The sequence below is a fragment of the Bufo gargarizans genome, chromosome 7, assembly GCF_014858855.1.
Source record: "Bufo gargarizans isolate SCDJY-AF-19 chromosome 7, ASM1485885v1, whole genome shotgun sequence".
In the NCBI taxonomy this organism is placed as follows: Eukaryota; Metazoa; Chordata; class Amphibia; order Anura; family Bufonidae; genus Bufo; species Bufo gargarizans.
In genome coordinates, this window is record NC_058086.1 from 43699189 (window position 1) to 43717299 (window position 18111).

The 18111-nt window shown below is 43.5% G+C and overlaps 2 protein-coding genes across 2 annotated transcripts; one reads left to right on the forward strand and one right to left on the reverse strand.

The window, feature by feature from the left end:
- Positions 1 to 2947: 2947 nt before the first annotated feature.
- INSL5 (insulin like 5) lies at positions 2948 to 5565 on the forward strand. The gene is made up of 2 exons (XM_044300421.1): positions 2948 to 3125; positions 5327 to 5565. Exons 1-2 carry the CDS (start codon positions 2948 to 2950, stop codon positions 5563 to 5565), a joined length of 417 nt encoding a protein of 138 aa, XP_044156356.1.
- Positions 5566 to 9371: 3806 nt separating this feature from the next.
- DYNLT5 (dynein light chain Tctex-type family member 5) lies at positions 9372 to 16155 on the reverse strand. Its single transcript, XM_044302191.1, has 5 exons — positions 16102 to 16155; positions 13245 to 13391; positions 12984 to 13075; positions 10067 to 10191; positions 9372 to 9802 (listed from the first exon to the last, which is right to left on the reverse strand). The coding sequence occupies exons 2-5, from the start codon at positions 13364 to 13366 to the stop codon at positions 9599 to 9601; spliced, it is 543 nt and encodes a 180-aa protein (XP_044158126.1). The 5' UTR covers positions 13367 to 13391; positions 16102 to 16155; the 3' UTR covers positions 9372 to 9598.
- Between the last annotated feature and the right edge of the window lie 1956 nt (positions 16156 to 18111).

Genomic DNA, 18111 nt, shown 5'->3' on the forward strand with positions numbered 1-18111 from the left:
ACAAGAAATGTGCTTGAACGGACACTAAATAACTCGCCCAGCTACAGCACTAAGGACAGATTTAGCGGGATATAAATTTGAGGCCTAGTATTTAGGCGCTGGGTGACAGGTATGGGTTTAGTGCCAGAATTAGACTTGGTAATACACAGTAGCGGGTGTGTGTGAAGTTATTCTGAATGACCCAATGTGCACCTTGAATATTATATACCCTTTTAGGGATAGATTTCAAATAGCTCTGATATAGCAGAAACCACTAAATTATGAAATTGCTAAATTGGGAATTGTATTTCAACCCAGAACAAGAAATGTGCTTGAACGGACACTAAATAACTCGCCCAGCTACAGCACTAGGGACAGATTTAGCGGGATATAAATTTGAGGCCTAGTATTTAGGCGCTGGGTGACAGGTATGGGTTTAGTGCCAGAATTAGACTTGGTAATACACAGTAGCGGGTGTGTGTGAAGTTATTCTGAATGACCCAATGTGCACCTTGAATATTATATACCCTTTTAGGGATAGATTTCAAATAGCTCTGATATAGCAGAAACCACTAAATTATGAAATTGCTAAATTGGGAATTGTATTTCAACCCAGAACAAGAAATGTGCTTGAACGGACACTAAATAACTCGCCCAGCTACAGCACTAAGGACAGATTTAGCGGGATATAAATTTGAGGCCTAGTATTTAGGCGCTGGGTGACCGGTATGGATTTAGTGACAGAATTAGACTGGGATATGGCCAAAAAATAAACAGACTATTGCTGGTTAAATGCACTTGGTGTGACAGCTTCACCCTGATGTAGGCTTTAGCCAAAAAACAACCACACCATTGAGGGTTAAATGCACTTGGTGACAGGCGCAGCTTGCCCCTGATTTAGTATATGGCCAAAAAATGAACAGACTATTGCTGGTTAAATGCACTTGGTGTGACAGCTTCACCCTGATGTAGGCTTTAGCCAAAAAACAACCACACCATTGAGGGTTAAATGCACTTGGTGACAGGCGCAGCTTGCCCCTGATTTTGTATATGGCCAAAAAATGAACAGACTATTGCTGGTTAAATGCACTTGGTGTGACAGCTTCACCCTGATGTAGGCTTTAGCCAAAAAACAACCACACCATTGAGGGTTAAATGCACTTGGTCGCAGCTTGTGCTGGCGCACCACAAGACACAAAATGGCCGCCGATCACCCCAGAAAAATGTGACTGACAAACGGTCTGGGCAGCCTAAAAACAGTGAGCAATTGAGGATCAGCAGCTCAATGATCCACAGCTGCAGATCGATCAGTTAATCAAGTCCTTTGGAGGAGTTAATCTGCCTAATCTCGCCCTACTGTCGCAGCCGCAACCTCTCCCTACGCTAATCAGAGCAGAGTGACGGGCGGCGCTATGTGACTCCAGCTTAAATAGAGGCTGGGTCACATGGTGCTCTGGCCAATCACAGCCATGCCAATAGTAGGCATGGCTGTGATGGCCTCTTGGGGCAAGTAGTATGACGCTTGTTGATTGGCTGCTTTGCAGCCTTTCAAAAAGCGCCAAGAAAGCGTCACAAAAGCGCGAAGAAAGCGACGAACACCGAACCCGAACCCGGACTTTTACGAAAATGTCCGGGTTCGGGTCCGTGTCACGGACACCCCAAAATTCGGTACGAACCCGAACTATACAGTTCGAGTTCGCTCATCCCTAGTCTTAAACTTTTGATCAGGACTGTATATCTTTATAGCAGTTCAAGCTGCATTTTCTGATACAGAGCTTCAAATACCCTGCATAGACGGTTACATTCTGATAAACTCCTGCCTGCAGCCACCACTAGATGGCGCATAGAAGCTTACTGCATACTGAGTTTTTATTGAGTTCAGTGGATGCAAGTTCACATCACTGTTTAGCTTTCAGTTCTTCTGATCCATCAGAAGAAAAGTCTAATTGAAAAAACTGATCTGTTACTTTGAGCATCAGTTATGCACACTAATTAGCATCTTTTTGTGACCATTAGTTTGCATCCGTTATTTTTGATGGGAGAAAAAGTACTGCATGCAAGACTTTTTCTACCATCAAAAATAACTGGTCTCTCATGGAAGGGACACAAACTGATCGTAACTGATGCTCAAAATAACAGATACTTTTTTTTTTTTTTGTCTGGATCAGAAGAACAGAAAGCTAAATGGTGATGTGAACTTAGCCTACATTGTATGCAGTCAGCTCCTGAGCTCCCTCTAGTGGTGGCTTCAGGCAGCCAGGATGTTATAATTTAGCTGTGCATCCTTTTCAGGGGATTTGGAGCTCTGTATCAGATTATTGGAGCTCAGAGCCCTAGAAAGATAAGTTCAGAAATCAATCAGCACAGGATATTAGACCTTTTTAGAATAAAAGGGCGAAGATTCACTTCAGAAAACTAAAGTATAGGGATACCTACAGACAGAATAGTAATCACTGTGTCCAGATATTGCTTTGCATTGAGAACTTTCCCAATAGATACTGATATTAGACTTTCTAGAACCTTTGCTGCCTCTTGTCGCCATCTTTACTGCCTGACAACTGGATGAGTGCCCCTCGCATACAGGGTAACGTCAATGCTCTCCATTTGTCCTGGAGTCATTTACTTTTAAAGGTTTTTCCATATAAATATTGCACGTATGTAGGAAGACGAAAACGTCGCCATCTCAATGTTTACACACAGGCGGTGATGGCTCCTTAAAATCTGTGGAGCTGGAGTAATGCGATAAGTAGCAGTTTAACGACCCTGTGACCCTTGGATGTATCTGACATTACCTGTCATGTTATTATGCGCCGTTAAGCATTACAGAAATTTGACAGAAAATTCCAGCCAATGGGACGTTGAGGTTCTGGGTATAAATTGGCCAGGATTTCCCAGTTCTTCTCCACATCTCCTCCAGGATTCTTGTATTCAGTCACACTTTGGAGCCCACCACCCATCATTCTCCAACATGAGAGTCCTACCTGCCTGCTGCCTCCTGCTCACACTCCTGGTAGCAGCTGAACAAGTAACAGCAGATGGACAGTTTGTGAAGCTCTGCGGCAGGGAATTCATCAGGGCGGTGATATACACCTGCGGAGGATCTCGCTGGAGGAGGCTTTTGTCTGGACAGCCCCAAGACATGGCTGGTAAGTGTGTAGATGCTTGGTAGGCTGTAATATGAGCTGCAATACCACTTCTATCCACCAGATGGCAAAGCAGGACAACACTTACATGCACATTGTACTTTATAGGCTACACAGGGCAGGATGCAGGTATACCATCGAGCGTTTTATTATTTTATATCACCACACGGTGTACAGTAATAAAAGAGGTCATCTCTAGGGCAATTTATTCATAAATGCAGTCTAAGCAAGTGCACCATAGCAATGAAAATAATACCCCCTTCTCCTAGATATGAGCAGCCTGCAGCAGGGGCGTAACTACCATGGCGGCAGACCATGCGACTGCTAAGGGGCCCAGGGCAAGAGGGGGCCCAGTCTTAAGGCCTAGTTCACACGATCGTATGGCTTTTATAGTTTTTTGCGGTCCGTTTTTCACTGATCCGTTGTTCCGCTTTTGAGTTCCGTTGTGTTTCCGTTTCCTTTCCATTTTTCCGTTCTGTTTTTCTGTATGCCATATACAGTATACAGTAATTACATAGAATTGGGCTGGGCATAACATTTTCAATAGATGGTTCAGCAAAAACGGAACGGATACGGAAGACATACGGATGCATTTCCGTATGTGTTCAGTTTTTTTTGCAGACCCATTGACTTGAATGGAGCCACGGAACGTGATTTGCGGGCAATAATAGGACATGTTCTATCTTTCAACGGAACGGAAATACGGAAACGGAATGGATATGGAACAAATTCAGTTTTTTTGGGCGGAACCATTGAAATGAATGGTTCCGTATACGGACCGTATACGGAACACAAAAAAACGTCCCGTACACTCGCAAAAAAAAACGTTCGCGTGAACTGGGCCTAAGCCCATGCACACGTCCATGTTCATGCTCAAATCCGTGAGCAGGTGGTCAGTGATGCATCCGTGAAGGTTCTGTGTGTCCGTTTTTTGCTGTCCGTGTGCCATCCGTGTTTCACTGACACTGAACAGCTGAAATTTTTTTTTCAAAGCATCTCTTCCTAATGATCCAAGAAACACGGATGGCATCCGTGGTTTTTACGGACCCATAGACTATAATGGACGTGATGGATCCGTGAACACAGACAAAGATATTTTCTATTTAAAGGGGTTGTCTAACTTCAGCAAATGGCATTTATCACGTTAGACATGTGGCCGCAGCCCCTGAATACGAGCAGTGTATAATGGGATTGAACGATGAATGAAGCCGGCAAAGGAAGCAATATGGAGAATCACAATACATTAGTAAGTGCCACGTAGGAACTTTGTCTACAATGATAAATGCAATTTGCTGAGGTGTAGACCTGTTTAAAGGAACACGCTAGGCAAAACTATTACACTGGGCTATGCCTAGTGCAGGGGGGAGAGCATAACACTGGATCATCCGTGTGCCCATTCTGAAAATTATAGGGCATGTCCTATTCTTGTCTATTGGCATTCCTGTAACGGAATTGTAGCATACACATGGACGCTATCCAACTGCAAAATGGATATGGTCATGTATAACTTACTCCAGGGATGGCCAACCTGCGACTCTCCAGCTGTTGCAAAACTACCAGCATGCCCAGACTGTCTACAGCAGGCATGCTCAACCTACGGCCCTCCAGCTGTTGCAAAACTACAACTCCCTTCATTCCCTGACAGCCTACACTTATCATCCTACAGAAGGGCATTGTGGGAGTTGTAGTTTTACAACAGCTGGAGGGCCGCAGGTTGAGCATCCCTGCCTTACACGGACAACCCAATGATCTGATTGGACACTGTGTAATGCTTAAATTCTCCTGTGGTGGCGCTGCAAGCAAATTAAACACTTAGGGCTCATGCACACAAACATATTTTTCGACCGTGTCTGTTCCGCAAAAAAACTGAAATGACTCCGCATGGCCGCCCCGCAAAAAAATAGAACCTGTCCTATTATTTTAAGCATTACGGACAAGGATAGGACTGTTCTATTATGGCCTGGACGTTCCGTTCTGCAAAATGCAGAACGCACACGGGCGGTATCAGTGTTTTGCAAAACAGGGAAGAGTCATGCGCCCCCACAGATTACGGCCGATCACTGGGGAGGGGGGGGGGGGGGGGGGGGGCTGTCAAGGAACCCCTCTAGCAAGTAGATATTGTCCAAAGCGGAGAGCCCCTTTAGCTTTGTTCAGTCCAGTACAATTTCTCAGATGTGATGTGACGGATGTTGCGTTGTCTACAGGCAGAGAAGACTTTTTCGCCGTGCACACTGTGGATGAGGACTTGGTGGGACCAGTGGAATATCACGTGCAGAGAATAAACTCTCAGAACCAGGAGAACCTGCAGGAAACAGAGTCTTCCGAGGAGTTCTGGGGGGCGAAGAAGAACCCGGCTCAAGAGCGACGCGACCTAAATGAACTGCTGACAACGGCCTGCTGCAAAACCGGCTGCAAAAAGAAGGACTTGAGCTCACTGTGCTAGAGCCACGTGTGTGTGTTATATGTGTCTATAGCCGGGGTGCAAATAATTGATCCCCCCCCCCCCCCCCGTCGGTGCTAGTGATTTATGAACATGTTAAAAGTGAAATTTACAGACCTCAGGTTTCAAGTGTGAACAGACGACTAATAAAGAGTATACAGAACTTGCTGGATGGAAAAGTCTCATTCATTCAATTCAGTGACTTTCCCTAATCCTGCCCCCTATAGGTATATATATATATTTTAACAAACCTACACAAACATACAAATTCCATGCAGTAATTGACCCCACAAACATACAAATTCCAATCAAAGACCCCGGTGCTACAAAGAAGATGAGGTGACCTCGAACGAGGGTTCATTGTGGAAATGTCACCTTGGTGTCCACGGGCATTCACGTGAATGGGGATAGCCTGCAATACCAGACACGACCACAAGGAGAGGAGTGATGCTGTTTCTGGACATCTGGCCAAAAGGTAACGTGCGTAGATCTTGGTCAGGGCTCGTGCACACAGATCCGTATACAAAATGGATAACATTTGTGTGATGTCGATGTTGCATCTGTTGGTTTTTTTTTTGCGGATCCATTGTAACAATGGGACGTTCTTTTTTTTGGGGGGAGTGGGGGGCGGAACGGACATGTAGATGTACGAACACAGAATGCACACAGTCATTTCCGTTTTTTTTCAAGCCCCATTGAAATGAATGGTTCCGCATATAGACCTGTAAAAAAACAAAAAACGGAACGGAAACGGAAGAAAAATATGTTCGTGTGCATGATATTCCTGTTTTAAATATTCATGTAGTCAGTCAGTACCCAAAGGATATGCCATATTTGCCTGATATGTGAACGCCTAACCTCTAGGATCCTCACCTTGGGACCCCCATATTCCTAACAGGTGAGGGTCTGTCTTAAGTGGAGCTACCATACACTTCAGATGGCTGCTCCCTACACACATGCATGCTCGGCCTATGCTCTCAATATGGAGAGGGGAATACGTCGCTGGTGGTGGCTTATGTCCCGTAAGAACAAAAGGATCGGGCATGTTGAAATCCAACTTCTTTATCCTTCTAAATCTGGCATCAGTGGTCAGAGGAGAGTCATGACACCCCTCTCACACATTAGATGGTTGCCCAGTCCAGCAGAAATTGGTGGGTTCTTCTAACATTCATCTAATACAGACGTCTGCAGATGCCGGGACCACAGAATGCTGCAAACAGATGTAGCAGAGGTGTAAACCACAGGAAACGTTCACACAGCTCTGGTGGGACATAGATCTGTCATGTCCATGGCCTGTGCCTGGTGTTTAAAGGGCATCTGTCAGCAGTTTTGTCCCTATGACACTGGCTGACCTGTTACATGTGCACTTGGCAGCTGAAGGCATCTGTGTCGGTCCCATGTTCATATGTGCCCGCATAGCTGATAAAAATGATGTTTTAATATATGCAAATGAGCCTCTAGGAGCAACGGGGGTGTTACCGTTACACCTAGAGGCTGGGTTCTCTCTGCAACTGCGGCGCCCTCTGCACTTTGATCGACAAGACCAGGCCTAATCACATTTACACAGATGTCTTCAGCTGCCAAGAGCACATGTAATAGGTCAGCCAGTGTCATAGGTACAGAACTGCTGACAGATGCCCTTTAAGTCAATGTGGCTGAACTGCAATCCCAGTCTCAGTCACAAAAGCAAAAGCGGTGCTGTTTCTGAGTTGCACACAACCCCCTTAAAGGGTAACTCCACTCAAGATGATTCTCTAACTATTGTTAGGCTTTTAAGGCCTTTGGACAAGGGACCTATCCAATAATCCATTTCCGTCCTATAGCATATCAATCACTTGTATTGGAAAGTTCAGGGTTTTATTGGATTGCATCTTTTTTATTGCAAAATTCCGGTAGTTTTTCATACATTTTTATTACACTGATGTATCGTCATACAAGTGCATTATCTGCTTTCCACCATCAATGACATAATAAATATTTTTGTACAAAGAAGTTGACAATCAATATCCGAAAACCTACTAGATATGCACCCGCCGGTCAGTGCAAAAGTCCCCTGAACTACAAATCCCAAAGTGAATACATTTTGGAGTCATTCTCAGATGTCGATTTATTAAAGAGGCTGCACAGGTTTATAAAAAAAAGTCTGCCTTCTTCCAAAAACAGTGCCCCACCCGTCCATGGGTCGAGTCTGGTATTGAAGCTCAGCTCCACTGAAGTGAAGGGGTCTGGCTTGCAATACCACACACAACCTGTCAATAAGTGTGGCGCTGTTTTTTTAAAGAAAGCAGCCATGTTTTTCCAACCACGTACAACCTCTTTAAAATTAATATATGCCGTTTATCCTGTGCTGGGAAAGCTGAGTCACAGCCAATACGGTAGTCACTGTACACTTGCTAGGAGACTTTGACAAGGCGTGCGGCCATAGATGAGAAGGGAATGATGCATCACTGCATAACTAAGCAGATTTGGCATTTTGAAGTCTGGAGAAGCTCTATGTACAGCTCTATGGGAATCACCCAGCTTTCCCAGAAACTGATATCAGAAATGGTTGATTAACTTGACAAGAGCGAGTGACTCCCGGGGGGGGAATCTGCTCTGAAATTGAACATCTAGTGTGGTTCGGTGGACAATGTGGAACTACAACCCTCAGAAAACCCTGAGAGGTAGTTGATGAGGGGTTTGCAGTGACACATACATCACAAGGGCTCATGTACACGACCGTATGTATTTTGCGGTTTGCAAAACATGGATCTGCAAATTAAAAACGGAGGACATCCGTATTGCATCAGTTTATTTTGCTTATCCATTGTAACATTGACTGTCCTTGTCCGTAAAACGGACAAGAATAGGACATGTTCTATTCTTTTTGCGGAACGGACATACGGACATGTAATGCACAATGAGTCATTTCCGTTTTTTCTGGACCCACTGAAGTGAAGGGTTCCACATACGGACCTGTAAAAAAACGGAACGTAAAAAAATATGTCCGTGTGCATGAACCCTTAGGCCTGTTTCACACGACCGTATGGCTTTTTGGCTCTATTCACACATCCGCAATTCCGCTCCGCATTTTGCGGAACGGAATTGCAGACCCATAATTAATTACGATGTGCGGCCCCAATCCGGAAACACGTACCCGCACTTCCGGGTCTGCATTTCCATTCCCCCAAAAAATAGAACATGCCCTATTCTTGTCCGTAATTGCGGACAAGAATAGGCATATTCTATTAGTGCCGGCGATGTGCGGTCCGCAAAATGCCGGTGTCCGTGTTTTGAGGATCCGCAAAACACACACGGACGTGTGAATGGACCCTTTCAGTGTTTTGTGGTCTGTTTTAAACTGATCCGTTGTTCTGTTTTCGTTACGTTTTTCCATATGGCGTATACAGTAATTACATAGAAAACATTGGGCTGGGCATAAAATTTTCAGTAAATGGTTCCGCAAAAACGGAACAGATATGGAAGACATACAGATTTATTTATTTTTTGCGGACCCATTGACTTGAATAGAGCCACTGTACATGATTTGGGGGCAATAATAGGACATGTTCTATCTTTCAACAGAACGGAAAAACGTAAATACGGAAAGGGAATGCATATGGAGTACATCCCGTTTTTTTTGCGGAACCATTGAAATGAATGGTTCCGAACACGGACCGTATATGGAACGGAAAAAATGAACCATAAACGGAAAAAAAAAACGGTTGTGTGAAAAAAGCCTTAGGGCTTGTTCACACCACCGTGCCGTTTTTTGCAGTCTGCAAATTGCGGATCCGCAAAAAACGGATGCCGCCCATGTGCCTTCCGCAATTTGCGGAACGGAACAGGAGGCCCATTATAGAAATGCCTATTCTTGTCCGCAAAACGGACAAGAATAGGACAGGAATTTTTGCAGGGCCACGGATGAAAAGAATGGTTTCGTATACGGACCGAATGCGGAACACAGAAAGCGGCCCGTATACGAAACGCTAAATACGTTTGTGTGAACGAGCCCTTAGAGTGATGATCCTTCTGTTAGGCATGGTTTGCCGGGCACCTACTCGTAATATACGGCATAGACATTGGCCAGGGCAAACAGGGAGCTGTTCTTGAAGGTGTAGGAGGAGAAGGTGTCGCACGCTGGGTCCCAGATACACCGGCTGCCCACCCGCATGTTCTGATCGCTCAGCTGTCCGATGTAGATAAGGACAATGATTTTATATCTGGGGATCATCAGGTCCTTGACTCTGGCCTTCACAACCTGTAATTGATAAAAGATGCAATATATAAAAATTACTCCTTTAATTAAAGTGACACTGCACATGGCCCCACAGTCAGAAATGTTCCTCCTTACATCTTTATATTGAATAGTTATTATTGATTTCACTTTTTTTTTTTCAGTGTTTATTCCTCATTAAAAAAATCAAAAAAGAAACCATCAAGATTTTGCTGTTGATGGATCTGTTTTTCGGACCATAGCTCTGTTCAGCCCATCCAGCATCTGCAGGTTCACTTCATGACGTACCTCAGAGATTGTCTTTGTCATTTGTCTACAGAGCTCGGCCTCGTACTTCTCCTCCTGTAGATAACTTGTCAGGACGTCCTTTAAAATATTATTGACTGTGGCCACAGGAAAACGGCGCACGGGACCTAAGGAGGCATCAGATGGTTTTATACATTATCTGACCTGGGCTAATCAGAGTGATCAAAGGGCTTGTAAATTGTGCAACCCTTGTCAGATTCATATTTTGATACATCGGAGGCGGTATTATAGTAGTTATATTCTTGTACATAGGAGCAGTATTATAGTAGTTATATTCTTGTACATAGGAGCAGTATTATAGTTGTTATATTCTTGTACATAGGAGCAGTATTATAGTAGTTATATTCTTGTACATAGGAGCAGTATTATAGTAGTTATATTCTTGTACATAGGAGACAGTATTATAGTAGTTATATTCTTGTACATAGGAGCAGTATTATAGTAGTTATATTCTTGTACATAGGGGGTAGTATTATAGTAGTTATATTCTTGTACACAGGAGCAGTATTATAGTAGTTATATTCTTGTATATAGGAGGCAGTATTATAGTAGTTATATCCCTGTACATAGAAGCAGTATTATAGTAGTTATATTCTTGTACATAGGAGGCAGTATTATAGTAGTTATATTCTTGTACATAGGAGGCAGTATTATAGTAGTTATATTCTTGTACATAGGAGGCAGTATTATAGTAGTTATATTCTTGTACATAGGAGGCAGTATTATAGTAGTTATATTCTTGTACATAGGGAGCAGTATTATAGTAGTTATATTCTTGTACATAGGGAGCAGTATTATAGTAGTTATATTCTTGTACATAGGAGCAGTATTATAGTAGTTATATTCTGTACAGAGGCGTCAGGATTATAGTAGGTATATTCTTGTACATAGGAGGCAGGATTATAGTAGGTATATTCTTGTACATAGGGGCAGTATTATGTAGTTATATTCTTGTACATAGGAGCAGTATTATAGGTAGTTATATTCTTGTACATAGGAGCAGTATTATAGTAGTTATACTTCTTGTACATAGGAGCAGTATTATAGTTGTTATATTTCTTGTACACAGGAGCCAGTATATAGTAGTTATAGTCTTGTACATAGGAGCAGTATTATAGTAGTTATATGCTTGTACATATGAGCAGTATTATAGTAGTTATATTCTTGTATATACGGAGGCAGTATTATAGTAGTTATATTCTTGTACATTGGAGCAGTATTATAGTAGTTATATCTTGTACATAGGAGCAGTATTATAGTAGTTATATTCTTGTACATAGGAGCAGTATTATAGTAGTTATATTCTTGTACATAGGAGCAGTATTATAGTAGTTATATTCTTGTACATAGGAGCAGTATTATAGTAGTTATATTCTTGTACATAGGAGCAGTATTATAGTAGTTATATTCTTGTACATAGGGAGCAGTATTATAGTAGTTATATTCTTGTACATAGGATAAGTATTATAGTAGTTATATTCTTGTACATAGGCTAAGTATTATAGTAGTTATATTCTTGTACATAGGAGCAGTATTATAGTAGTTATATTCTTGTACATAGGAGGCAGTATTATAGTAGTTATATTCTTGTACATAGGGGGCAGTATTATAGTAGTTATATTCTTGTACATAGGAGCAGTATTATAGTAGTTATATTCTTGTACATAGGAGCAGTATTATAGTAGTTATATTCTTGTACATAGGAGGCAGTATTATAGTAGTTATATTCTTGTACATAGGAGGCAGTATTATAGTAGTTATATTCTTGTACATAGGAGCAGTATTATAGTAGTTATATTCTTGTACATAGGAGAAGTATTATAGTAGTTATATTCTTGTACATAGGAGGCAGTATTAGAGTAGTTATATTCTTGTACATAGGAGGCAGTATTATAGTAGTTATATTCTTGTACCTAGGAGGCAGTATTATAGTAGTTATATTCTTGTACATAGGAGCAGTATTATAGTAGTTTATTCTTGTACATAGGGATAAGTATTATAGTAGGTTATATTCTTGTACATAGGAGCAGTATTATAGTTGTTATATTCTTGTACATAGGAGCAGTATTATAGTAGTTATATTCTTGTACATAGGAGCAGTATTATAGTAGTTATATTCTTGTACATAGGATAAGTATTATAGTAGTTATATTCTTGTACATAGGCTAAGTATTATAGTAGTTATATTCCTGTACATAGTAGGCAGTATTATAGTAGTTATATTCTTGTACATAGGAGGCAGTACTATAGTAGTTATATTCTTGTACATAGGAGGCAGTATTATAGTAGTTATATTCTTGTACATAGGAGGCAGTATTATAGTAGTTATATTCTTGTACATAGGAGGCAGTATTATAGTAGTTATATTCTTGTACATAGGGGGCAGTATTATAGTAGTTATATTCTTGTACATAGGAGCAGTATTATAGTAGTTATATTCTTGTACATAGGAGCAGTATTATAGTAATTATACTCTCTTGTACCTAGGAGGCAGTATTATAGTAGTTATATTCTTGTACATAGGGGCAGTATTATAGAAGTTATATTCTTGTACATAGGAGCAGTATTATAGTAGTTATATTCTTGTACATAGGAGCAGTATTATAGTAGGTATATTCTTGTACATAGGTGGCAGTATTATAGTAGATATATTCATATAAAAAGGAGGCAGTATTATACTAGTTATATTCTTGTACATAGGAGCAGTATTATAGTAGTTATATTCTTGTACATAGGAGCAGTATTATAGTAGGTATATTCTTGTACATAGGTGGCAGTATTATAGTAGATATATTCATATAAAAAGGAGGCAGTATTATACTAGTTATCTTCTTGTACATAGGTGGCATTACCATAGGATTTATATTATTGCCAATTATCCTCAAATCATATTCAGTACCTAACTGGTAGGTGTTTTCCATCTGCACTGCTGGACGGGTGATGTCATCATGATGTCCTGGCTCGTCGATATAAGACACTGTACTCATTGAGCTGAAACGAAAATAATAGTGGATTTTGAATATTTATTGTCTCTTAGTTGTATGACACATTATCTAATCTTCACCTTCTGCTCATGTGGTCATGATTTTTGACGAACATGTCATGGAGAAGTTTCCCTGTAAATCTACTTCTTTCCCAATAAACCATCAGATCTACTTACTCTCTGGATTCCCGAGGTTTGTTGAGGTTTTCCCGTGGTCTGACTTCATGGCTGCTTAGAGACGAAACACTCCCCCTCTTCTTCAGCAGGCGAGCGGCCTTGTCTTTTGCCGTGTCGGACATTGCTACGAATATTAGGGTGATATCACTGCAGAGTAGTATGAAAAATATATATTAACTAATGAAATTAATGCCAAACATAAGAAATAATTGCCCCACAGTGGCAGAACGTGGCTCGTGTGACACACAGAACATTCTGTATTCCTTACATTAGATAAAATAGCTTCAGGTAAGTGTCACTTTGTATCAGATTCAACCTGGATCTTCCAGTGACGTGCTGGGACCCCAAACGACCAGCTGTAAACTGTGTGTGAACCTGCCAGCAAGTGTTCAATTTTACTGCAGCGCCACCACAAGAGAAATGAAGCATTACACAGATACTATTGAAGCCGATGGTCTGTCCTTACAATACACACACCTGTCGAGTCCTGTGGATCGGGAAAGGGGGGGGGGGATGTCCCTCTCTATTCAGGGGTGCAACTAGTCTTTCTTCTGCCTGAGGCGAAAAATTTAAACGGCGCCCAACCCCTCCAGCCGTACTGTTTAAGGCATACTTTGATACAATTGACTATAGAGAGATATTCCCACAGCCCTGCCACTTCCCCCACTTGTCTCTAGGTCTTGCCGCCTGAGGCAATTGCCTCACCTGGCCTCATTGGTGGTGCTGCACCCCTGTCTCTATTAACTCATAGATAACTAGAAACACAGAGAAATCAATTAGCACCAGGAATGTGCACGGCGCCTGCACTGCTCAGACTGGACAGACTTGCTGCCCGGGTGAATGTGACACCAGAGCGGTCGGTTTCTTAGATACCCACAATACTGCCAACAAGCGAGACGGGTTACAAATTCATACTTTAATTTCTGAGTTAGCTACAATGTATCTCACAGCAAAACGACCTGTGATATCATGTGATAATAATAATAAATGTGATCAGAAAGAACATGCATTTTGCCACTTTTGCATCAATTGTACTGCTGCGAGATTTCTCCAGTTGTGTGAACACTCTCCTGTGAAACACGTCATGTTTTGTTGTAAAAAGTTTCTGCAAAAAGTTTCTGCGATTGAAAATCAGCTCCATCTGAATGGGGTTGTTTCGGCGGCAAGCACACGGAGTTGCAGAAATTTGCTACAGCAAAATCGCGTTGGCACCCTTAGGCTGTAATATAGTAATATATGGGAGTTATATCCATTCTGTGGCTCAGTGTATTCCTATGGGACACAGTTTAACAGTCCTGGAGCATCCCAGGGATGTCAAACTCGTGGCCCTCCAGCTGTTGCTAAACTACAACTCCCATCATGCCTGGGCATACTACAGCTATCAGGGAATGATGGGAGTTGTAATTTTGCAACATCTGGAGGGCCATGAGTTTGACATCCATGAAGCTAACCAGCAATTCCATAACCTCTAATGCACAGTGGTGCACATACCATAGAGGCAGATTATGTAACTGCCCCGGGAGAAGGCGGACTACTACTCATGTTCCAGACATAAATTTACTGCACTTTCCATCAGTTTTCATTAATAAATAGAATTTTTACAGCTTCCATTCAAGTCAATGTAACTGAGGTAGAGTTCTGCTGACTGGTATCTCATGTGCCTGGGGGGAGGGGAGGGGGGGAGGGGGGGAGTCGGTGAGGTAGAGTTCTGCTGACTGGTATCTGATGTGCCCGGGGGGGGGAATCGGTGAGGTAGAGTTCTGCTGACTGGTATCTCATGTACCTGAGGGGGGGGGGGGGGGGGGGGGGGAGTCGGTGAGGTAGAGTTCTGCTGACTGGTATCTCATGTGGCGGGGGGGTCGGTGAGGTAGAGTTCTGCTGACTGGTATCTCATGTGCCTGGGGGGAGGGGGGGAGTCGGTGAGGTAGAGTTCTGCTGACTGGTATCTGATGTGCCCGGGGGGGGGAAATCGGTGAGGTAGAGTTCTGCTGACTGGTATCTCATGTACCTGAGGGGGGGGGGGGGGGGGGGGGGTCGGTGAGGTAGAGTTCTGCTGACTGGTATCTCATGTGCCCGGGGGGGGAATCGGTGAGGTAGAGTTCTGCTGACTGGTATCTGATGTGCCGGGGGGGTCGGTGAGGTAGAGTTCTGCTGACTGGTATCTCATGTACCTGAGGGGGGGGGGGGGGGGGAGTCGGTGAGGTAGAGTTCTGCTGACTGGTATCTCATGTGCCTGGGGGGGGGGGGGGGGGGGGTCGGTGAGGTAGAGTTCTGCTGACCGGTATCTCATGTGCCTGGGGGGTTGGTGAGGTAGAGTTCTGCTGACTGGTATCTCATGTGCGCGGGGGGGGGTGAGGTAGAGTTCTGCTGACTGGTATCTTATGTACCTGGGGGGGTGGGGGTCTGTGAGGTAGAGTTCTGCTGACTGGTATCTCATGGGCATGACCAGGTAATTTCCTGACAACACCTTATCTTCCAGGGGCGCGTCATTTCGACGTGTTCTGTATAACGCTGATGTCAAACGGCGAACAAAACAAACGTCAATGATGCAATCCATTTTTTTCCATTCCTCACCCCATTGATTTATAAACAGATGGAATTACTGACGGTTTCCCACTGCAGGTTTTGCATGCTTTGGACTAAAGCTTGGAAAAACGCAACACTTCTGTAGTTATTGGTCAGTCTGGAGATCACTGGGTACACACCGCAGAGAACTTTGGTTGCTACATTGTATCCATTAGATACATTTACGCACCGGTTGCCATGGCAGCTCAGCATGTATCCCCGGCCCCATCGCTGACAGTTATTACAATGGCACAGTTCATACATGATAAACTTTACACAGCGGAAACCTTACCTGCCGCCGCCGCCGCTCCGCCACTATCAGACCCCGGCCAGCGTTCTGTTGCCCCGGCAACCAAGCAGCCGACGAGAGGGCGGGACTTCCTCCTTCAGACTACGAATTACAGCAAAGAAGCCGGAAGACTGACGGGGAAGCTGCGCTGACGTCATCCATGTCCTCCTGTTGCGGCAATTGACAGTCGGGTCCTAGTGCCGCCGTCTTTTATTAGCTGTAGAATGACACCTGGATTCTGCCGAGCTTATAACTGATTATTTTTTTGCTACATCCAAGGCTACAGAAGCACTGCACAATTTGCTGTGCAGTTCCCAGTCGTTCCTCAACCATATGCGACTTTTTCCAGTGTCAAATAGTTTATGTGATGGAGATGACGAGTCTGTAAACTAAGGATGCATAGGGACAATGGTCAGATATGAAAAACGGTTGGATTACAGTGGGCTCAATGTCCCCCAATGGGAATGAAACAAGGTTGCGGCGACCAGTACAAAGAGCGTGACCTAGGTGTATTGTTTGCAACCGTTGGAATGTGACCAATAATGACGTTAAGGTTACAGCTAAGTGTCGCCGCACGGTCCTAGCCCAAGGCAGGGAACGTGTGGCCATGTGATATAAAATCGCACTGTTGTGTTGCTACATCACAACCTGCGACAATCAGCCAAAGGTTTAAAGGGCATCTGTCAGCAGTTTTGTACCTATGACACCGGCTGACCTGTTACATGTGCACTTGGCAGCTGAAGGCGTCTGTGTCGGTCCCATGTTCCTATGTGTCCGCATTGCTGAGAAAAATTATGTTTTAATGTATGCAAATGAACCTCTCGGAGCAACGGGAGCGTTGCCATTACACTTAGAGGCTCTGCTCTCTCTGTAACTGCTGCGCCCTCTGCACTTTGATTGACAGGACCAGGTGTGATAACGTTTTCACCGCCCGGTCCTGTCAAAGTGCAGAGGCCCGAGACAGTTGCAGAGAGAGCAGAGCCTCTAGGTGCAACAGCAACGCCCCGTTGCTCAGAGAGGCTCATTTGCATATATTAAAACAATCATTTTTCTCAGAAATGCAGGCACAGACGCCTTGTAGTTTCACAGGAGCTGGGGTGCCAAAGTTTGCAGATCCCTGGGATAACTCATCAATATCCTGAACCCGGAAAAACGCTTTAACCCCGCTGGGAGTTGTAGTTGTTTTGCAACAGCTGGAGGGCCGCAGGTTGAGCATGCCTGCTCTAGGCCAAGTGCCAGCTACCTCTGGCACTCCAGCTGTTCAGACACTACAACTCCCAGCATGCATGTTGCTCGGGTGTTTTTTTAAACTCCTATAGAAGTCAGTAAATAAGCTGGGAGTTGGAGCTTGCTGATCCCTGCTCTATGCACACATTTGAACCTTCTGTTGGGTGTACAGGTCCTTCTAAAAAAATTAGCATATTGTGATAAAGTTCATTATTTTTTTGTAATGTACTGATAAACATTAGACTTTCATAAATTTTAGATTCATTACACACCAACTGAAGTAGTTCAAGCCTTTTATTGTTTTAATATTGAGGATTTTGGCATACAGCTCAAGAAAACCCAAAATCTAAAAAAATTAGCATATTTCATCCGACCAATTAAATAAAGTGTTTTTAATACAAAAAAAGTCAACCTTCAAATAATTATGTTCAGTTCTGCACTCAATACTTGGTCGGGAATCCTTTTGCAGAAATGACTGCTTCAATGCGGCGTGGCATGGAGGCAATCAGCCTGTGGCACTGCTGAGGTGTTATGGAGGCCCAGGAGGCTTCAATGCGGCGTGGCATGGAGGCAATCAGCCTGTGGCACTGCTGAGGTGTTATGGTGGCCCAGGATGCTTCAATGCGGCGTGGCATGGAGGCAATCAGCCTGTGGCACTGCTGAGGGGTTATGGTGGCCCAGGATGCTTCAATGCGGCCTTAAGCTCATCCAGAGTGTTGGGTCTTGCGTCTCTCAACTTTCTCTTCCCAATATCCCACAGATTCTCTATGGGGTTCAGGTCAGGAG

What these genes read in the sequence shown, in the direction of transcription:
- INSL5 (XM_044300421.1), top strand. Translation starts at nt 2,948, where the DNA reads ATGAGAGTCCTACCTGCCTGCTGCCTCCTGCTCACACTCCTGGTAGCA. An exon ending in ACAGCCCCAAGACATGGCTG is followed by an intron (nt 3,126 to 5,326) that starts GTAAGTGTGTAG and finishes CGTTGTCTACAG; the next exon opens with GCAGAGAAGACTTTTTCGCC.
- DYNLT5 (XM_044302191.1), bottom strand. Translation starts at nt 13,366, where the DNA reads ATGTCCGACACGGCAAAAGACAAGGCCGCTCGCCTGCTGAAGAAGAGG. An exon ending in AAACCTCGGGAATCCAGAGA is followed by an intron (nt 13,076 to 13,244) that starts GTAAGTAGATCT and finishes TTTTCGTTTCAG; the next exon opens with CTCAATGAGTACAGTGTCTT. An exon ending in GGAAAACACCTACCAGTTAG is followed by an intron (nt 10,192 to 12,983) that starts GTACTGAATATG and finishes ATGCCTCCTTAG; the next exon opens with GTCCCGTGCGCCGTTTTCCT.